We start from the raw sequence: 21,878 nt of genomic DNA on the forward strand, positions 1-21,878 counted from the left end.
GCTATTTAGTAATGCAACAAAAATGGCTCGATCTACTTCCTGTTAGGTTTGGGTGTATTAACATCTGCAAATACAAGCAGCTGCTCATACCTGTAAAATCAACTATAGATTCGTCACATCGTCACATACACATCGTCACATATACACATCGTCACATAAAGTTACGACACGTCTAGTGTTGCATGAAGGCAGTTTAAAGCATGAAAAGGAGTGGTTTAGAGCTTCTATTGATTTATTGATAGATAAACTAAATATTTCAAATGTTAGATTCGCTGTATTATAGCTTGTCACTTGAATGCTTAATTGGAAGTTTGCTAAAAAACACGAAGGCGTTTGCAGTTAGGTGCTGAGTGGCAGCAGTGATGCCTCGCATTGCTTCTCCAATAGAAGGCCTCGACAGACAAGTTCAGAGAATAACATATCGTCACTGCGCGAGCTCAGAGTCTGACAAGGATGTCTGGGTAACAATAGCATATGAGTTATATCTGTGTTTGTCAGAGTATTGCAAACATGGCAAGACTGGTAGGAGTAATGAGCATTTGGTACGAAGCCAAAACATGAACTTGCTAATGCTCTTGTAAATGATTTTATTACGGATGTTCTTTGGGTAGGCTTGTGAAAGGTTTAAGGTCTCCACGCTACCCTTCTGTACCCTCTACTAGCGAGGATGAGACCGTCAGCGTTGATCGGCGCTTGTCCTTCTGTACAAGCTTGCAAAGTTGTGATAGCTTTTCTTGCATTTGGTGTAATTTCTGTCGAGTAGTTTCAATGGATACCTCAAGGCTGGCCTCCCGTTTGATCACATGGTCAGTTCTAATAGTGAGCTTTTTCATCTGTTCTTTCATGTCATAGAGCGGTACCTGTGCAAGAATGGTATTGATATAGCATGAGGTAAACAGATTAGCCTGAACTACAGGTTGTTGGTTCCAACTCATATTGATGGATACAGCTGCATTCCTGGTTGCATTATGGTAACTATGGCGTGAATAGTCTAATTATTTTAGTCTAATAGTTTAATTATTATTAAAATTTAGATGTTCAAGAAGGTGTATTCGTGAAACAGTGAACCCGCTTAGTCAAATAGGCTGATGTTAGCAAGTTCTGGCTAAAAACCAGAAATGTATTGGGCCAAATAGAAACTCTTAGATCTCCATAAAAGAAACTTCATACTTTTGTACTGAATAGTAAATCTATCAAGCAAGTTGCAATATAATCGTTGTATGATATTTTGGGATGATGTCGATGGTATTGCCAGTGATCTTGACATTTCTTTGCTTATGGTTGTGTTTTACAGATGTTTAGACTTCTACCACAATGCAGAAAGCATGACATTAGTGGCTATAATAATAACATTTGCTTTTACAGGGGTAATCATCAACATTTTATGTTCACCAAAATTTACTTGTGTCCAAGATCTTTGAGGAATGTTAGGAAGCTAATAGAGGAAGGTAGTTAGATTACATCAATCACTAAAACTCCACTCCACCACAATAGATATAAAACATGCTTATTACAACAAATAACTGAGAGTTGTCTGCACCATGAATACTGCAAATGGTAAATAACTGCTTGTTACGCTTTTGCAAATGCAAACCATAATCATATCTTTGTATGCGTGTTGAGATGCTATATAAATATATTCATTAATTTTTTTACAAATTGCCAGTAAAAGTTAAAATATGGTTTTTGCAATGCTTTGCGTTAAGATGTGTAAGCTTTATATAAGAATCAGGTCTGGACAGTGCAGCCAACTCTCAAAAGGTAGATCGAGTAGCTCTAATTCTTAAGTTTTAAATACCCACACGTTCTACAATACACTTTTCTATCACAATATATGGAGTTTGGCATACTCATGGAAAAGGTAACTGCGGTATGCCTGCTTTATACTTACATCACTGCTGTCACAGAACAAGGCAGATGGTTGGCTGCCTGTTACCTAGAGAAGCATGCGAATCTTTACATGACAAACAATTTCACTTTACACTAAAGAATGCTGCCTCTTCAGATAAAGATGTTTTTTGATAGTATATTAAAGAAAGAGAAGCTGTTAAAATGCTTGTCCTCTATATGGAAGGCGTAGACAACTCATACAGTGCCTTTATGTATGATAACCTAGCAAAATAATGAGATACGGTAAAAATGAATTTAGATAAAAAATGTCTAACCTGTTTTTCCCTCCTTTCTCTACCTGTAATTTTTTGATAATCGATATTTTTTTTCATGTGAAATGCTTTCATGAGATTTCGCTGGCTCTTGTATCTCGTTATCGCATCAACATTTTTTCCTTCCTTGTATTGTTTCCATGCAGCTTGCACTATCCTCGCCGAAACTTCACGTCGTTCCTTCTGCAGATCGGCTTCCACAAAAAAGGATAGCATGCAGTACTCGTCATAGGTGAGTTGAAGGTAACGAGATAGAATAGTAACAGAGATTCCCATGAAAAACATTCCAGAGAATCCTGTGAGAACTGCGAGCACTTGACTATATCTGCTAACAGGAGAAATATCTCCATAACCTGCAAACAATTGTAAATCTTATAATGATATTGGTTATAGAGGACAGTTGAGCGCTCAACTGGTATTGTGGTTGCAGCGTCACATTTGTTAAGGCAGCTTAAAACATCTGTTTTTTGCATTAAATCACACAAAACAATTTTTTTTGAAGTAATTTAATTTTCTGTAAACAGTTCTTTGCCCAAACACTAATCATCATTCCACAAAAAGTTTTTTTTGTTAGTATGTGTAGTGATATTCAAATAACATGGTGATCGATGACAATGCACACTGTTTAGGGTCACTAAATATAAAAATACTTTTTATTGTAAATACTGTTCCTTCAATGCTAAAAGACACCTTAACAAATGTTTAATAGAAGTTTCACTGAAGTACTTTTATGTACCTTAAGATAGGTTCATCTATATTTGAGTCGTATACTGCCATTTTATTAAGGCTTAATACAAAGTGTCTCGGAAATCGGGTCATAAATTTACGAGAGTTGGTCTAGTTTTTCAATGAAGTTGAAATTTATTTGAATTATACAAATCTGTTGATTTGTTAGGTATATATAATAAAGAGCAAGACAAACAAATGACATTTATCTACTGTTTCTTTCGCAGCACAGCTTTTAACCTTTCCTTTATTGCATTTCCCTCTTTGTAAGGAATCAAGAAATCTGATTACTCCACTCATGTCACTCTCAATTTCATCATTCTGCTTCTGCTGCCAGCCACAATGAAAGCTCTAGCTGTGAGATTGTTACCTTTTTCATAATTGTTATTTTTTGTGCCGATAGCCGGCATAGTTTAATTATTTCAACTATAGCCTGGCTTACTAAAGCGCTACGTGACACCTAGCCTAATCTCGTTGAATAGGGAATTGCTATAAGCAGGAATGTCACATCAATCCTTTCGCCCCTTGTATGAAGAAGAAATGCATGTAAACGCATGTTTATTTGTCAAAATTCACCCAACATCGATGAAATAGACCCGCTAGGTGTGTCAGTCTTCACAGTACAGGAAACTTTCAATTGATTTTTCTATATCTTGCAAGGAATCTCAAGCCATAAAGAGTTGGTTGACAATTCGCAAAGATCATTTTTTGCCGATTTAGTTTTTGTGATAACATCACATCATTTGTCCATCATGTTTCCCCCTTTTTATGTTTTTATGCTTATATAAGCATGTTTGCTTTCTGCTGCTTACATAAGTGGCGCTTACGAAATACTACGGACAACTGGAGAAGGTGGTTATCTAACAAGGAATATGATAGTTATAAAAGTGACCTTGTTTACCTTTGAGCAGAGCGAGTCAAATACCTTTTACAATTCATTAATTGAATCTATCAGCTTGTTTGTGAACCATGTACCATTATCATTCCTTTAATCGTAAATCAAATTGTGCAACACAAGGATCGCTTTAGGTGCCAGACTTGACACATTGGGGCAGGTGCCCTCCAGTTTGTTACTACGCGCCGCTTATAATCAGTGAATTTGCTTAGCCTTGGCATGGCTGAAAGGCCGTTTCAAATGCACAATCCCAGATCACAATAAATATGTCTGCATGCGCTAATGGAGATAATTTTAAGATGCATGTCACTCACCACCTTGACACCTTTGTCTTAACTCTGGTGATGGCAAGCATTAATTTTTGCACTTTCTTTCAAAATTGAATCGAAGACTGTTGATCGAAGACTGTCAATTTGTGAAGACTAGGTCTACCCTTAAATGTGTGCAGACAACAGATATTGAGTTCTACGGACACAGCACCTGAAAGAAGGTGCATCGCTTTCTTAGTCAGCGAGACTTTGATGTATCATCAAGCATCGTGATTTGACTGGATACTTCATCAGGCTGAATACATTCAAGTCTTTTGTAGTAAATCTTTTTATTCACTAGTAAATGATAACAATCTATTTTATGAATGCCAAAGGCAAATGTCTACATTCCTTAAAAACGTGTACACGGCTCGCTTTTTTTAGTGGGAGACATGATCTTAATCTGAGATGCTTTAAATGTTGCGCGATGCCATAGTTACATAAAAACATGTTTGCTTGATTTTATTTGTGCTTTTTGTTTCGTCCAAATATTTTCACCAGACTATAAATGCAGATCTTTTTAAGTTTACAGAAATCTTAGAATGGAGGAATATTTTTTGAATAACCCCAAAAGGCAAACTCAAAAATGTCTTCTTAGAGCAGGTGTCGCAAAATAGGTTCAGATTACCTAATTTCAGTTTTAGAAATAATTATTATTAACTCATATTTTTCATCTTTGTCTAGTAGGTTGAAATGCATCCATTATGTCCCTAAGCTATGACAGCTTATTGATAAATGTGGGGCTATACCCTAGTTTACTGCAGGGCATTGAGTGCACTATTATGATGTCCTTGAGCCGTTTGTCACAATCCATTTATAATGGAAATTCATGAATGGCACAGAGGTCATATTATAACTTTTCGTCTTTCTTCTGTAACTGATTTAATTGAATGAGAACTTCACAAGGGACTAGATGCTGTAGATTACAGTTGTTTGTATGTTTTTACGGCCACAGGAAAGCATTTGTTATACCAACAGTTTCACAAAAAAGCAGAAAACAATCCTGTTGCATGAGACTTACCTACGGTGAAGAAGGTGATGCAGACTACCCACAATGCATCTCCATATTTTGTGAGGTCTTTATCACAGATGTAGATGCACCAGGCGGTCACGAAGGTGAAAGCGAGAGCGAGTGTGGCGAGAAAATAGCCTTGGTAGATAGCCATATAAGACTTGAAGATAAACAGAAAGTTGTACTTGGTGTGAGCGAGAGCCCCCAAACTGTAACTTAGCATAGTTCTGAAAAGCTTGCTGCGTAAGACACTGAATCTCGCGACATGGTACAAGCGTAAAAACATGAGCATGGCGAACACAGAGTCTAATTGGTTAATTCTGCTCTCATTCACGGGAAATAAAAAGCTAGTAGTGGTATTACTGCTATTGGATATACTAAAATCCTCGCTGTACAAATTGGTGTCCGTTGTGAAGTTCGTTTCTTGTCCTTCGTGCTCGTTAAAAAATGGTGAGACTTGCGGAGTATTGGTAGGTGGTAGACATACCGGCAGTGGATGGGGAAGTGTTATGATGGTTTCTAGGATTAGAAGGAGGCTTCGCTGCGGGTTCACTTGAATAGCCATTCGTCGACTAGAAATACATCGAACATTCCGGAATATTTCGAGTTGCAAGTAGTTGTAGACCCAAATGAGTATTAGGAGAAGGAGAGTGAGCCCGGATATAATTCCTTTCAAGTCCAGCGCTATCGCCGAGCAGGTAGAATAGACACCGACCAATATCAGCTGAGTATTGACTATCATCAGTAAAATACTTGCTGTAGATACGATCAAGCTTAACTTGGCTACAAATAGTCGAGCTGCCACCAGTTTTTCTCGTCGGCATCGTCTTGTAACTAGCTCTTTTTTACTTTTGTCAGCGGCTTTGCAAATGTCACCACCACCTCCTAAAAGTTTTTTCTTAACTTGTGAAGTGCTGCTCTCCATGGTGCTGAATTGTCAAATAAACCTGAGTACTTCAGCTACAAACAAAGTAGAACAGTAGGGACTTAAGCTAAGACATTAGCTATTCAATGTGTTCTTCAAGCAAGATGTGACCACATTCAAGCACTATTGTAAAGTAGGCAGCGTCTATTAACAATAATAACAACCTCAAGTATACAAGAATAAAACAGAACAACCCTGTTGATGGTCATGTCATCTATAATTTAATTGATGACTTCCTTATAATGCATATAGGCGTACTATACGCAGTAAAATTGAACGAGTTGAGTCTGTCATAGCCCTGTATTATATTGAGGTATGCATAGTATGTAAACGAATTTAGGCCTACTATCAGAAGTACTACATATATACCTATACTAGTTAGAGAAAATAGTTGTAGGCCTACTTATCTTTGCAGCTACTGTCAGTTTCATGACCTGTCTTGTCAATCATCAGGCTGCCCTAATGATTATATATAATTTATATGTATACATTATATATAGATATATGCATATAGTATATATGTATATATATTATATATATACATGTACATATGTGTGTACTATATATGTAGATATATAGTTATTATATAATGGTATAACATTTATTATTCTTATGTAACAATTCGACTTTACAACAAATGTAGAATAAGAATGATAACTCTCAAGTCATATCAGAAAGCAGGTAGCCATGTTAAAATAGGCATATAAAGAGTGCTAACAATCTCACTAGATTGTTATCTGCTTCTCCCAACATTTATCAATTATTAATATTAATAGTAGTAGTAATAATAACAATACTTATATAACTGCCTAGATCAAGGCAGCAAACCTCAATAGATGATAGCAGGAAGAGCTGTTTTAATACAAGGTGACCCAAATGAATGAGCGATAACAAGAAACTATCCACCAATAACCTATTGACCACTGATGTGGAAGATTTTGACTGCTATGATATATGCAAGCTTTGATCAACATTTGGACAATAAACATGTGGTTAGAGAAAAACAGAAAGGTTGTGGATGGGATTTCACAGTATCATTGATCCCTTCACACTGGACCATAAAATTATGAAAGAATGCGACGGCAGGGAAAACTAATCTCGGTATGGCTTGGGGTGATTATTGATAAGCTACAACTTAGTGCCATATTTATGGATACTGGAGACAGTGGCATTAATAAGAGCCTACGATAACGTGCGAGATTTCTTAAGCGTAATATGCAGCAGCGGACAGCTAACCAGAATATAATAAACAGTTTTTAGGTATAGTTGACATCCTAAAAGGAATATTTCAAGGAGACTCATTGTCTACACTACTGTTTGTCATATGTGCCTAATCTAAGTCTGTGTTACTACGGGAGAGCTAAACAAAGATATGTAATAAAAAGGACACAGAGAATATTCTGAAGTACCTATTGTAGTTGGACCACTCAAAATTCTATTGAAAAATAAAACTGATTCGAAAAACTTTGTTCAACCACTCAAGATATTTCAAGTCAATGTGAAATGCGGTTTTTACTTACTAAGTGTGCAATGCTGACAATGAGAAAAGGTAATAGGTGAATGACATAAAAATAGTGCTGACGGGTGGAGAGACAGCGAACCACCGAGAGAGAATGATTACAAATATCCATGAGTGCTGAATGCTTATGACAGCATGGCCAAAAATGAAAGAAATTGTAAAAAAGACGGTTGAGACAACTAGCGAGGAGCTAATTAAATGCTGAGAGTATAATTAAAGTGATAAACAGATGGTCAGACATGCTGGGGAATTATCACTTGGACAAAAGACAACTATTGGAGTTGGCAATGAATTGGAGGTTTTGTGGATAAGCTTGTTTGGTTGTTTGAAAAAAGATGAAGGAAAAAGAAGATTAATATTGAAACAGGAATATCTAAGAACTGAAGAGTACGGATTGCCAAACTACGTTGAGAAAAAAAATAATAGAATTCTAACACCTGTGAAAAAAGATAGTACAACGAGATATCGAGAAGCAAAAGAAAAAAGCAACTGGGATCAGGATAAAACATAGGCAATGCACAAACAATATAAAAGGTTTATTTAGTGTGCCGATACAAAGGAAATATACAACTAGATCGAGATTGGGTTTAAGAGAAAAGAAACAGAGAGTGTCTTTACTGTGAACCAAAATCAGGCTTTACCGGCTGGTTGGAGAGAGGTAAAGATAAAAAACTGAATAGAAACAACAAAGTGTAAATTATATAATGACAGAGGAGTGACTTTTTGCATATTAATCTACATGTATATATATAAATCTCATTGTTTGTGTGTCATCTGTAATCTGGTCTGTCTAACTAACACTATTAGTATCTAGCATCGAAGAATCCGTATCGCAGAAGATTAGATCTTGGAACCTCCATTCACCAGGCAATAAACTAACCCATTGAGCTACACCAAATGCAATTGATTTATTGGGCAATATGAGTGGTTATCTAGGTTAAAATACGCATAGCATTCTGCGTTAGGGTGCAACATCACCGAAGCTTACTCTCACGGTTCTTATTAGTAAGTTCAGCAATACTAGTTTACTCAAATTAGCCATTGGCAATGTGTCAGGCTAATGGCAAATAGCAGGCAACTTAATTACTTGCCACTGCTTATATGCTGTTTTTTAATAATCGTGCAACGGCGGACATTCAGCTAGTGATTGTATGAAGATCACAGGAATGAAGCATAAAAAAGACATGATTCTATAGCAAATGTAAATTATTGGAACTCATTTAAACAGCAGAAATTTATCACACCATCAGACATGGTATGGTCATATGACAGAAACAGCTCAGAGGAATGGGAAAACGAAAATACTGTAGGACATCAGTATACGAACAGACAATGTGATAACAGCTAGAAGACCTACTATAATACTGAAAGACAAAATTCCAGAAAATATGTAGTTAGGAGATACTGTTGTACCCGCAAATAGGTAAAAAGAGAAGGAAGAGCATTGGGAAATACTAAAACTCAGCAAAAGAATTAATAGAATTATGGAGAAGCTCTGTGAAGGCTGCACCACCTGTAGCAGCCCACTGTGCAGCAGTAAAAAGAGAAGAGGATTTGAGCGGTTTCAATATTGAGAAGGGGATCTTCAGATTAAAATTTGCAATCATTTGGAATCAACACAAAATATTAAAAAGGTTCTGGATTCTCTAGGCTAGCTGTACCAGATCGAGATTCAGACTAATCATTTGCCAGCAGTAACAATAATAATAAAAATAGCACTTCGTGATTAGAACATTGTTTTCTCTCATCCATTTCATCTATTTTTTGATTTCTATATACTACTGTCAGTCATTTTCGAGAATGGCGGTGATGCTGGCCTGGGAACTAATTGCTTTCTATCTGACCATGCCATGGTTTTCTATATAATTGTAATATATTATTTTATGATTACAACTATTTGTTTAAGGCTTGCTCTTTTTCCAAGTTTCAGAACAAGGTGATTTCATATTTTCGATTATTTTTAGTTGCTGCATAGGAGCAATAGACAATATTAACTTGACCGAAAACAGTTGTGTTTTAAGACATGAATGTATTCAACATACAAAAATTTTCACACCTCAGAACATGCCTCCTCGGAAAAAGTGGCAAGTCACAGAGTGTTGCAACTTGCAGCCTCTCAGTGAAAGGCAGCACTGCAGTCAGATACCATGAGATCTAGCCTTTGCCTGTGATCACCAGTTACAATAGTCATAATAATACGGTTATCATAACACATTTCTGCTAGACACCACACAGATAATAAAACAAATGTCTTCTCAAGTAGGAATAATAATAATAATAACCATAATAATAGCCATAATAAGCCTTGAGTAGGTTTGAACTCGGTGAGTACTAGCCCTAGTTGTTGATTGTTGATTCAAAACTTATCTAATGATATATAGTGAATATAAAATGAGTATTATAAAAAATTGATGATTAGTAAAAACATGTAATATCAGGTAAAAAGGGGCCAAAGGCTGCATCAACTTGAATGAGAGAAGTTGGGCTCAAACCACATTCAAACGTGGCTTTTTGTCTATTCCTTTTGGCTATTTTACTTGTGAATTATTGATGCAAAGTCAACGGGCAGTCTGGCTAATTTGCTGATTACAGACACCAATAAGTAATAATCGGAATTAAGCAGACTGAATAAAATGCCTTCTGAGTTCTATTGTTTACTGATAGACAGGTGAACTTTAAATGACCTTACCCAGTTATACATACTCACTCCATGAGCTAACCCTCGCTCATATGTATACTCACTCTATGAGCTGACCCTCTCTCATATCTATACTCGCTCTATGAGCTGACCCTCTCTCATATCTATACTCACTCTATGAGCTGACCCTCTCTCATATCTATACTCACTCTATGAGCTGACCCTCTCTTATATCTATACTCACTCTATGAGCTGACCCTCTCTCATATCTATACTCACTCTATGAGCTGACCCTCTCTCATATCTATACTCGCTCTATGAGCTGACCCTCTCTCATATCTATACTCAATCTATGAGCTGACCCTCTCTCATATCTATACTCACTCTATGAGCTGACCCTCTCTCATATCTATACTCACTCTATGAGCTAACCCTCTCTCATATTTATACTCTATGAGCTGACCTTCTCTCATATTTATACTCACTCTATGAGCTGACCCTCTCTCATATCTATACTCACTCTATGAGCTGACCATCTCTCATATCTATACTCACTCTATGAGCTAACCCTCTCTCATATGTATACTCACTCTATGAGCTAACCCTCTCTCATATTTATACTCACTCCATGAGCTGACCCTCTCTTATATTTATACTCACTTCATGAGCTGACCCTCTTTCATATCTATACTCACTCTATGAGCTGACCCTCTCTCATATCTATACTCACTCCATGAGCTGACCCTCTCTCATATTTATACTCACTCTATGAGCTGACCCTCTCTCATATTTATACTCACTCTATGAGCTGACCCTCTCTCATATTTATACTCACTCTATGAGCTGACCCTCTCTCATATCTATACTCACTCTATGAGCTGACCCTCTCTTATATTTATACTCACTCCATGAGCTGACCCTCTCTCATATCTATACTCACTCTATGAGCTGACCCTCTCTCATATCTATACTCACTCTATGAGCTGACCATCTCTCATATTTATACTCACTCTATGAGCTGACCCTCTCTCATATCTATACTCACTCTATGAGCTGACCCTCTCTTATATTTATACTCACTCCATGAGCTGACCCTCTCTCATATCTATACTCACTCCATGAGCTGACCCTCTCTCATATTTATACTCACTCCATGAGCTGACCCTCTCTCATATTTATACTCACTCCATGAGCTGACCCTCTCTTATATCTCTACTCCCTCCATGAGCTGACCCTCTCTCATATCTATACTCACTCTATGAGCTGACCCTCTCTCATATTTATACTCACTCTATGAGCTGACCCTCTCTCATATCTATACTCACTCCATGAGCTGACTCTCTCTCATATTTATACTCACTTCATGAGCTGACCCTCTCTCATATCTATACTCACTCTATGAGCTGACCCTCTTTCATATCTATACTCACTCTATGAGCTGACCCTCTCTCATATCTATACTCACTCTATGAGCTGACCCTCTCTCATATTTATACTCACTCTATGAGCTGACCCTCTCTCATATCTATACTCACTCTATGAGCTGACCCTCTCTTATATTTATACTCACTCCATGAGCTGACCCTCTCTCATATCTATACTCACTCTATGAGCTGACCCTCTCTCATATCTATACTCACTCTATGAGCTGACCCTCTCTTATATTTATACTCACTCCATGAGCTGACCCTCTCTCATATCTATACTCACTCCATGAGCTGACCCTCTCTCATATTTATACTCACTCCATGAGCTGACCCTCTCTCATATTTATACTCACTCCATGAGCTGACCCTCTCTTATATCTCTACTCCCTCCATGAGCTGACCCTCTCTCATATCTATACTCACTCTATGAGCTGACCCTCTCTCATATTTATACTCACTCTATGAGCTGACCCTCTCTCATATCTATACTCACTCCATGAGCTGACTCTCTCTCATATTTATACTCACTTCATGAGCTGACCCTCTCTCATATCTATACTCACTCTATGAGCTGACCCTCTTTCATATCTATACTCACTCTATGAGCTGACCCTCTTTCATATCTATACTCACTCTATGAGCTGACCCTCTCTTATATTTATACTCACTCCATGAGCTGACCCTCTCTCATATCTATACTCACTCTATGAGCTGACCCTCTCTCATATCTATACTCACTCTATGAGCTGACCCTCTCTCATATCTATACTCACTCCATGAGCTGACCCTCTCTCATATCTATACTCACTCTATGAGCTGACCCTCTCTTATATCTCTACTCACTCCATGAGCTGACCCTCTCTCATATCTATACTCACTCTATGAGCTGACCATCTCTCATATTTATACTCACTCTATGAGCTGACCCTCTCTCATATCTATACTCACTCTATGAGCTGACCCTCTCTTATATTTATACTCACTCTATGAGCTGACCCTCTCTTATATTTATACTCACTCTATGAGCTGACCCTCTCTCATATTTATACTCACTCTATGAGCTGACCCTCTCTCATATCTATACTCACTCTATGAGCTGACCCTCTCTCATATCTATACTCACTCCATGAGCTGACCCTCTCTCATATCTATACTCACTCTATGAGCTGACCCTTTCTCATATTTATACTCACTCTATGAGCTGACCCTCTCTCATATTTATACTCACTCTATGAGCTGACCCTCTCTCATATCTATACTCACTCCATGAGCTGACCCTCTCTCATATCTATACTCACTCCATGAGCTGACCCTCTCTCATATTTATACTCACTCTATGAGCTGACCCTCTCTCATATCTATACTCACTCTATGAGCTGACCCTCTCTCATATCTATACTCACTCCATGAGCTGACCCTCTCTCATATCTATACTCACTCTATGAGCTGACCCTCTCTCATATCTATACTCACTCTATGAGCTGACCATCTCTTATATCCACACTTGCTCTATGAGTTAACATCCTCACTTTATATATTCTAAGCCTGGTATAATTAATGTATTATTGTTATTTTATTTGTTTTTTTAATTGTTTTAAATCTTTTTCAAAACTTTTGACAGCCAAAATATTAAAAATTATAATTTCAGTAGTATTAATAATAATACTAGTAATGATAATATCGGCCACATTTCAAATCAAAACGGCTGGTCTGATGACTCCAACTAACATGATAATAAGATTTAGATCCCTTCATAAATGAATATGCCTCCTTCCTGCCTGACACTTGTCAGGACTGTCTTGACACATATTCCCCATTTTCCTTGTCTCTACTGCCCTGTTGAAGGCGTATACATTGTATGTTCTATTTATGATTAACTCTTGTATGCGTGCATCCCAGATATTATTACCGGGATATGTATGTACATATATATATATGTGCATATATAATAACATGTTTAAGAGGAAAGCGTTCAGCCAGAAGTCACTATGAAAGTGTTTCGTGTAACTGGGCTTTTCAGATATTGCACGAAACAAATTTGTAGGAACTTTTGTCTGAGTGTTTTTCTTCCTTACCATATTATTATTATTATCATTATTATTATTGCAAATTTTACTTTTAGTGTAGAGTTTTCTTTAATTAGCATTTTATAGTACTAGCTGCGTATATACATGTTTATATACAATGAACATATGCATATGAATTTATATAGGCCCTATATACTTCGTCTTGTGAAATACGGGCATGATAGCCATGATTGTTTGACAACTGTCTATGTAGATTTATAATGAGTTCTTGTCACGTATAAATCTAAGTGTCCATTTGCTCAGTTTTAGCAATCAAGTTCCAAGTATGAAAAATCTACCTTGCAGATGATTTGATCTCAGAACCTTCATTTCTGGAGGCATCAAGCTACCCATTAGACTACAGCATCCAACTGAGCATAGTGAACATTAATGGTGAAGTTATTAGGTTAAAATACGCATAGCGACCGTTGTCTTACATGTTACAATTACCTGCTGGCTTCACCAGTGAATGGCCAGCATTGCACGAGTAATAAAAACAGCTTGTAAACAGTTGCAGGTAATTTAGTGTAAAGGTAACGTAGTAGGTAAGGTAATATGTTTATAAGCTGTTTTTTATTACCCCTGCAACTTAGAGAACTCAGCTTGTGTACATATATGTATGTATGCACAGAAAGCTTCCACATGAGGTGTATGATAGGCAAACATATTTATATGAATGCAAATGCAGGAAACCATTAGTCACTTTTTTTTCAAATTTGCATAATTTTGTTGCTGGTTTATAAAACTATTTTTTAGTTTAGCTACATAAAACTAAAAAAATTGAAACATTAAAGTGTACGAAGGTATTTCTGACAGGTAAGAGCAAGTCAGTGCATATATGCATTTCGGCTATACTTGAACTTGTATAATTTAGCTTGAGCTATAATATAATAATAATATACTTGAGCTATAATATAATAATAATATACTTGAGCTATAACTGTTTGGTAGCAATTTTAAGGTAAACGATTTAAAAATCACTACCATTTATTGCCAATCACGTGAACAATATAATTCTGTAATGGCAATTTATCTCAAACCTGACGATTTTTAGAAAGAGCGATGCCGGAACTAAACGCACTGGTTTTTTAATCTTTAATAAGTTCATTCATTTGAAGCAACTTTTAAGGTAGACGAGTTAAAAATTGCCACCATTTAAAGAGTTATTGATACTGAAACTAAAATGCACCGGCCTTCTGGTTTTCCATGACCTTACACACAGATGAGAAATAAATATAAAATGCAATAAATGTTTTTAATAAACACAAGGCCGTTTCTTTCTAAGTTAAAATATACAAAAGGAAGATTAAGAAAACTTTACAAATTTTTTACATAGTAATAATATTGTGGTATATCGTGAATCGTCTATTTGCAATGTCGAATCGTCTGGTGATTTGTGAAAACCGTGAAGTTCTAGTTACACGTATCTAGCAGAACATACGACAGACGTGTACTAACTGTCTTACCAGATAGATTTCTGTAAAGTATTGATTAATTTCAGTCTCAACAAGCGAATCTTCAATGCCTGTTAGTTCAACACCCTCGGCCTCGCATACATTCTCTAGCAACAGCTCTCATCCCGCAGACAGAGAGGTTACGCTGTCAGACATAGAGATGATTTGACACTATATTTTCACACAGACCATTAATAAATGTCCTACGTTATTATGCCACCTATATCGCGTACTGCACCTACAAAATCAATGTCAGGCATTCATGTTGTTAGAACACAATATCGATGTGTTTAGGATAACAAAAACAATGTTATCTTTTCTTTCTATAGATTAGTGATAAGTTGCTTTGCACGCTTTAAATAAGATGTGTATTGACTGATACTGTAAGTGCACAAGCTTGAGAAAAGCCAAGCTGTTGATTTACAGTCCATCCAAAGTAGAAAACCGCTTTTAGGCATCCTCTCTGTCTCTATAGCAACCATACATAGCATTAACAGGCTTAGCGTAGAGCCAGCAACTGTATTTTTATAACGTGGTAGGTCTAGGGGCGAGCCCATGGTCAGTAATGGTCATGATATGAATCCTGAATCACTTGTGGGTCTTTTTAATTTATTCTTTAGATTGTTCAAGCCTGAACTTTAAAGACTTCATATCCTCCTACTTTTTGCCCCTTTGTATATGTTGTGATAGCTGAGGCCTACTTCAGAACTCTTATTAATTTAGAGTAAAACTGACTTATTACACAAACAAACAACTTATAGCAAAAAAGAAAAGTAAAAAGTTGGTAGTTTGACCCACTACAAATCTATAACTTTTTGAATATTTTTACTGTAGATCACTGCTAATGTTATTTGCACACCCCTGTCCTCAAGCACCCTTGAGTGCTATACGAAACAATCCTAGAAATAGTTGCTATGAGTATCAATGCTATATTTGAAAACTTGAAACATACATATGAGAGCAAGGAAGGTGATGATTAATTCTAGTTACCCGAGTAATTTTTGCAACAGAGATTAGACTTGCATTTTACTACAAACACACTAGTAATTATACAGCGGCTTTCAAAGTACTTACTATGCCTAGAACAGGTCAGCTGGTCAGCCTGAAAGACAAATCACGGCTGAAGAAACATGCTCACTGAGGTTGGTATCTCGTCATCTACTACGCGCTTGTTAAATGTAATTAGACATTGAAAGAGCGTCCCAGAGGTAATCAATGCCTCACCAGCTCATTAAAGACAGTCTGCGCACCCTATCGATGCTGCATTCTTATACATCTGTAGGTAGCTACGGCTCTTGCTACCTACATATGCAGAGGGCAGCTGTGGCGTGGTGGTCTAGAGCGCCAGGCCTGCAATCGATGAGTCGGGTTCAGTTTCCAAGAAAGGCTGCTGATAGTGACAAGAATGAGACCAAACCTTAATTTGCTCTCTACAGCTTTGTATGTTTCCAGTCATTGAGGTTTCCTTGCAGCTGGACTCAGATATGTCCAGCCAAGATCACGGAGCCATTGTGCACTAATGCTCTCAAACCAATGCTCAAGTTGTTGAGCAACAACAAAGATGTTGCTTTTAAACAACATCTTAAGATCTTAAGACTGATCACTCTCACAAGGCTTGTGACTTAAGACCATTTTTACAAGCCTTTTGAGAGCATTGGTTCACATCTCAACAGATTTGTGTACGATGTAATATATTGTATGAGTTTCATACCCATTAGTGTTATACCATGAGTTCCTTAAAGCAAGCGGTATGGCTTTTTTATAGCGATGTCTTGTTGGATATAATCATAAAGCAAAAGTCTTGAAATAAATGTATGCTGTCGAAAAGGTTGCCTATAGCAATACCTGAATATAACGTAGAAATGTAATTATCCCTTACCTTGAACGATTTGGATTCGATTGTTCGGGTGAATAGATAGGCAGCGGTAATGGCTGCCACAAATGCATCAGTCGTGGCAGCAGTAGTGAGGAAAAGGGTGAGCGATGAAGGGATGCCAAGTATACTGGAAGACTAATGTCTTTTTACATGCCGATGATATGATCTATTCATTCTTGATTCTATAGAAGACTGAGGCAAGATTATTGATTTCAACCCTAATGTATTGGTAGCACCTAAGCTGCTATTATACTACCGTTTTTATACTGCACACGGGTTTAGTTTAACTTTAAGAATATATTTCTTTAAAATATCCGCCTGAGTGGATTTGACTACTTTTTAAACTTTGGAAGGTTTTACGTATATGGTAATACAATAATATACTAATACGGTAATTTTATAACATGGTAATATGATAATATGGTAACATATTAATATTATAACACGCTGCTATGATAATATAGCAATATAAAAATATGGTGATATGGTTATGCAGTAATAATATAGCATTGTAGTATGATAATATGGTAACAAGATAATATAGTAATACAGTATATGGTATTGCAATAATATGGAAATATAAACAGATATTTGGCTTTGGCTGCATTAAGGTCATGAAAAGTTTTTTTGTATAAATATTTTGTAGTCAAACTGAAAAAAAATTTTTTTCACTTGTACTATAAGCAAACGTCTAAGGCTGAACTCCCTGCACAGTGCACAGCATGAATATATGAAAGACTTTTCCTACCATCTCCATTCATTACTAGCTGTGCGCAATTAGATCTTACGTAACGTCATGAGTAGCTTCCCATACTATGGGTCTCTCATCAATTGCTTTTAAAGCAGTTAGACATTGTAGTAATGAAACAGCTAGCGCATGGAGTTGTCAACATATGTTCTGTATTATCAACCTGTAGGAAAAAAGTGTGATAATACAGTTAAGCTTGTATTTTTTTGATGCCTGCAGTTGCTGACAATCACCTAACAAACCTCTAATTTGTTTACATTTTTCTGTTAGTAGGTTATAATTATTTCCTAGTTCGCCTTCTGTAAGAATACTGACCTGTAGTTATTTTTTCTTTAAAAGTTGACTTGCAACTTGGCTTTTCGTTTTTGTGCTTTTAAAAGCTTGTAATAACATTTCCACATATTTTGCACCTACAATGCAGCAAAGTAAGACATAGTGAATCTTTTGATACCAAATAACTGTGATGTGAATTTTGTTGCAAGTCAACCTTTAAGTGATGTATGTTAGTTTAAATTTTTAACATATGTTGCCCAGTTTGGTCATACAGATACTATCTATATGATCTGTATCAACGTGCTGCCTACTGCTGCCGCTGCTGCCGGCAGTCTAGTCATAGCATATCAGCTGGCTAGATCATTGTCAGCGGTCATCTCACATCGGTTACTTATTACAGCTGACAGGTAGTGATTGACTATTAGGGGAGTAGAACAGCGGTGTGTGAATATCAATTTATGCTAATTAACATTAATTACCAATATAGATCTTAAATAATTAGCTTAATACAACCTTTAAGTAGGATATGCTTGCAATAGCGCTGTAATTATCTCCCTCTCTTGCCCGTTGAAAAACTTAAATATGTAAGAGAAATAGAAAGGAATAATAACGACAAAGATTAGTATTAACATGTACCTTATTATAAGATATGTAGGCATCTATAGCTTTACTTCATAATTCAGTATTAGCTTCTTGCCTAAACTCAACAATCATTATATGGCTATACGTTGCACTAATTTGCTTTCCCACAGCTCTGGAAGAGCTGACAGAAAAATCCAATAAAACAGTACACGCTCAATTTGCTTGCAAGTGATTCGGTCACAGACACCCCTGCCCCCCCCTGAGGCTTCCTGTTTGCCGAGGTGGGTTCACCATACGTCCTCCTCCTCTTTGGTTAAGCAACGTCACTGTGGTCTGTTAATTAGGTCACCTATACAAGCTGTGCTAACTGATCATTATAGTGTTAATATGCACAGCACTGAAGCTGTCAAAGTAACACTTAGAATAGCTCTAAAGATCTCAATGTAACACTGAGAATAGCTCTGAAAATGTCAATGTAAAATCGAGAACAGCACTGAAGATGTCAATGTAGCACTGAGAACAGCTCCAAAGATGTCAATGTAGCACTGAGAACAGCTCCAAAGATGTCAATGTAATACTGTGAATAGCTCCGAAGATGTCAATGTAACACTGTTAATAGCTCTGAAGATGTCATGTAGCATTGGAAATTGCTGTATTTCTGTCCTGCTCTTAACCTAAATAACACATGACATAGATCACATTTATATATAATAACACATGACATAGATCACATTTATATATAATAACACATGAAATAGATCACATTTGTATATAATAACACATGACATAGATCACATTTATATATAATAACACATGACATAGATCACATTTATATATAATAACACATGAAATAGATCACATTTATATATAATAACACATGAAATAGATCACATTTATATATAATAACACATGACATAGATCACATTATATATAATAACACATGACATAGATCACATTTGTATATAATAACACATGACATAGATCACATTATATATAATAACACATGACATAGATCACATTATATATAATAACACATGACATAGATCACATTTGTATATAATAACACATGACATAGATCACATTTATATATAATAACAATGACATAGATCACATTATATATAATAACACATGACATAGATCACATTTGTATATAATAACACATGACATAGATCACATTTATATATAATAACACATGACATAGATCACATTATATATAATAACACATGACATAGATCACATTTGTATATAATAACACATGACATAGATCACATTATATATAATAACACATGACATAGATCACATTTATACATAATAACTCATGACATAGATCACATTTCAGACTAATTAACAAATTGGTTTTTAGTGAATGTGAGCATTGACATAAATTTATAATTTTTAGAAGTGGTATATATAAACTCATACAAGTTACTTTTTACAAACATTTGAGGTGATTAGCAAACGTTTGGCAATGTTGATTCACAAGAATAATCGCTTTCCCACGAGCCTTTATACAGCTCACACATGTCCATTTCTTCTGACTAAACTCCAATTAGATTTAGTTGTTATGCCTGTCAGTTTTAGAATAATGTGCAACATTTAATTTGACAGAAACTGCAATTCAACGTCAGACGGTTCTATATCTCTCCTGTTACCACAAGGGTTCTTTTCTGAGAACTTTTCTCTTCAGGGCAACATTCATTACTAAGTATTTTTTGTGATTTAACAAACATCCGGATACTAATATTTTCTATTCATAAATGATTCAAGAGCCAAATGCAATACAATATGTACTCTTGTCTCTATGGCTACAGCGAGGCCTGTCGAACACGCCTTTTAAGGAATGTGGTCCCAACTCGCAAACATAGTGCAGCTTAGCCTATCAGCATTAGTAGGCTTACGCAGCGAGACAGATATTATCTGTTCCATTTGTTCACAGTTGCGTATGTCATGTTTATTTTAGATACAAGGATACATGAGCCTGCCAATAGATAGAGATGATATGAATAGGATGGAGTCTGTAAATGCGGTTGTTTTTTGTTCACAGCTTTATTTTTTTGTTGTTTTTTTTGGTTAAAACCAAATAGCTTCATCTTTTGCATATAGCACAAGCCTATCAAGCTTCAAAACAATTTCTACTTATGCTTATTTGTTACTGGTAACATGCGCATGAAAATTTTTGTGTTAAAGATTAATTTACAAGATTAATATAAGATTAATTTACAAGATTAATATAAGATTAATTTACACAAAATTTTAGTTGATTTAATCAGAAAGTATCGGTATTTTTCTATCATTTGTGATTATTTTTTATGTTTGAGGTGATCTGACTGCCAGGATGTTTTAAGATTAAAATTGACAAAACATTATCGCAGTTGAAACATTTAGAAAAAAATACATTCCAAATGATGTCACTAGTTGCTATCATTGCTATAACTGCTATAGATTATAGCGGTCAAGTTGCAGTGTTACACATCTCTATTGTGTTGGTCTATTTGCAACTATAGACATAATAATCGCACTTTTCCTTGATCTGAACGTTTTAACCGCGATCAAGTTTAGTCAATTTTAATCTTGAAACATCCTGCCAGTCAAATCACCTCAAACATAAGAAATAATCACAAATGATAGAAAAATACCGATACTTTCTGATTAAATCAACTAAAATTTTGTGTAACTTTATCTTTAAGAAAAATCGGATCAATTTTTAATAGAATTGTAAAAAATTAATTTTTGGATTGCATGTATATATTGTGATAGGCCTACTTCTTTTGACTGTTGTTGGTGTTAATTACAATGGCAGAATATCACTAGCCATGTATACATGTATATGCATGTTCGTGATACCTTTTTCTGCCCTTAAACCGAAAATTTAAGTGTATTATCTAATGCTATGGAGCTGATTAGTTCAGCAAGACGTATGCTGAAGTTTGGGTGATTTGCAATCGGGTCATAATCTTACCCTACCTTTAATATTCGAGTATAAACTAGATAGAGCTTTAGACATGCGAGTATAAACTAGATAGAGCTTTAGACATCTGAGTATAAACTAGATAGAGCTTTAGTCATCCGAGTATAAACTAGATAGAGCTTTAGACATCTGAGTATAAACTATATAGAGCTTTAGACATGCGAGTATAAACTAGATAGAGCTTTAGACATCCGAGTATAAACTAAATAGAGCTTTAGACATCTGAGTATAAACTAAATAGAGCTTTAGACATGCGAGTATAAACTAGATAGAGCTTTAGACATCTGAGTATAAACTAG

At 36.0% G+C, this 21,878-nt stretch overlaps 1 protein-coding gene across 1 annotated transcript; it reads right to left on the bottom strand.

Annotated features, from left to right (window-relative positions):
* Window positions 1–296: 296 nt before the first annotated feature.
* On the bottom strand, window positions 297–6,028 carry LOC137393978 (small conductance calcium-activated potassium channel protein 2-like). The gene is made up of 3 exons (XM_068080695.1): window positions 5,113–6,028; window positions 2,166–2,515; window positions 297–860 (listed from the first exon to the last, which is right to left on the bottom strand). Exons 1-3 carry the CDS (start codon window positions 6,026–6,028, stop codon window positions 639–641), a joined length of 1,488 nt encoding a protein of 495 aa, XP_067936796.1. The 3' UTR covers window positions 297–638.
* Window positions 6,029–21,878: the final 15,850 nt, after the last annotated feature.

Source organism: Watersipora subatra, chromosome 4, assembly GCF_963576615.1.
Source record: "Watersipora subatra chromosome 4, tzWatSuba1.1, whole genome shotgun sequence".
Taxonomy (NCBI): domain Eukaryota; kingdom Metazoa; phylum Bryozoa; class Gymnolaemata; order Cheilostomatida; family Watersiporidae; genus Watersipora; species Watersipora subatra.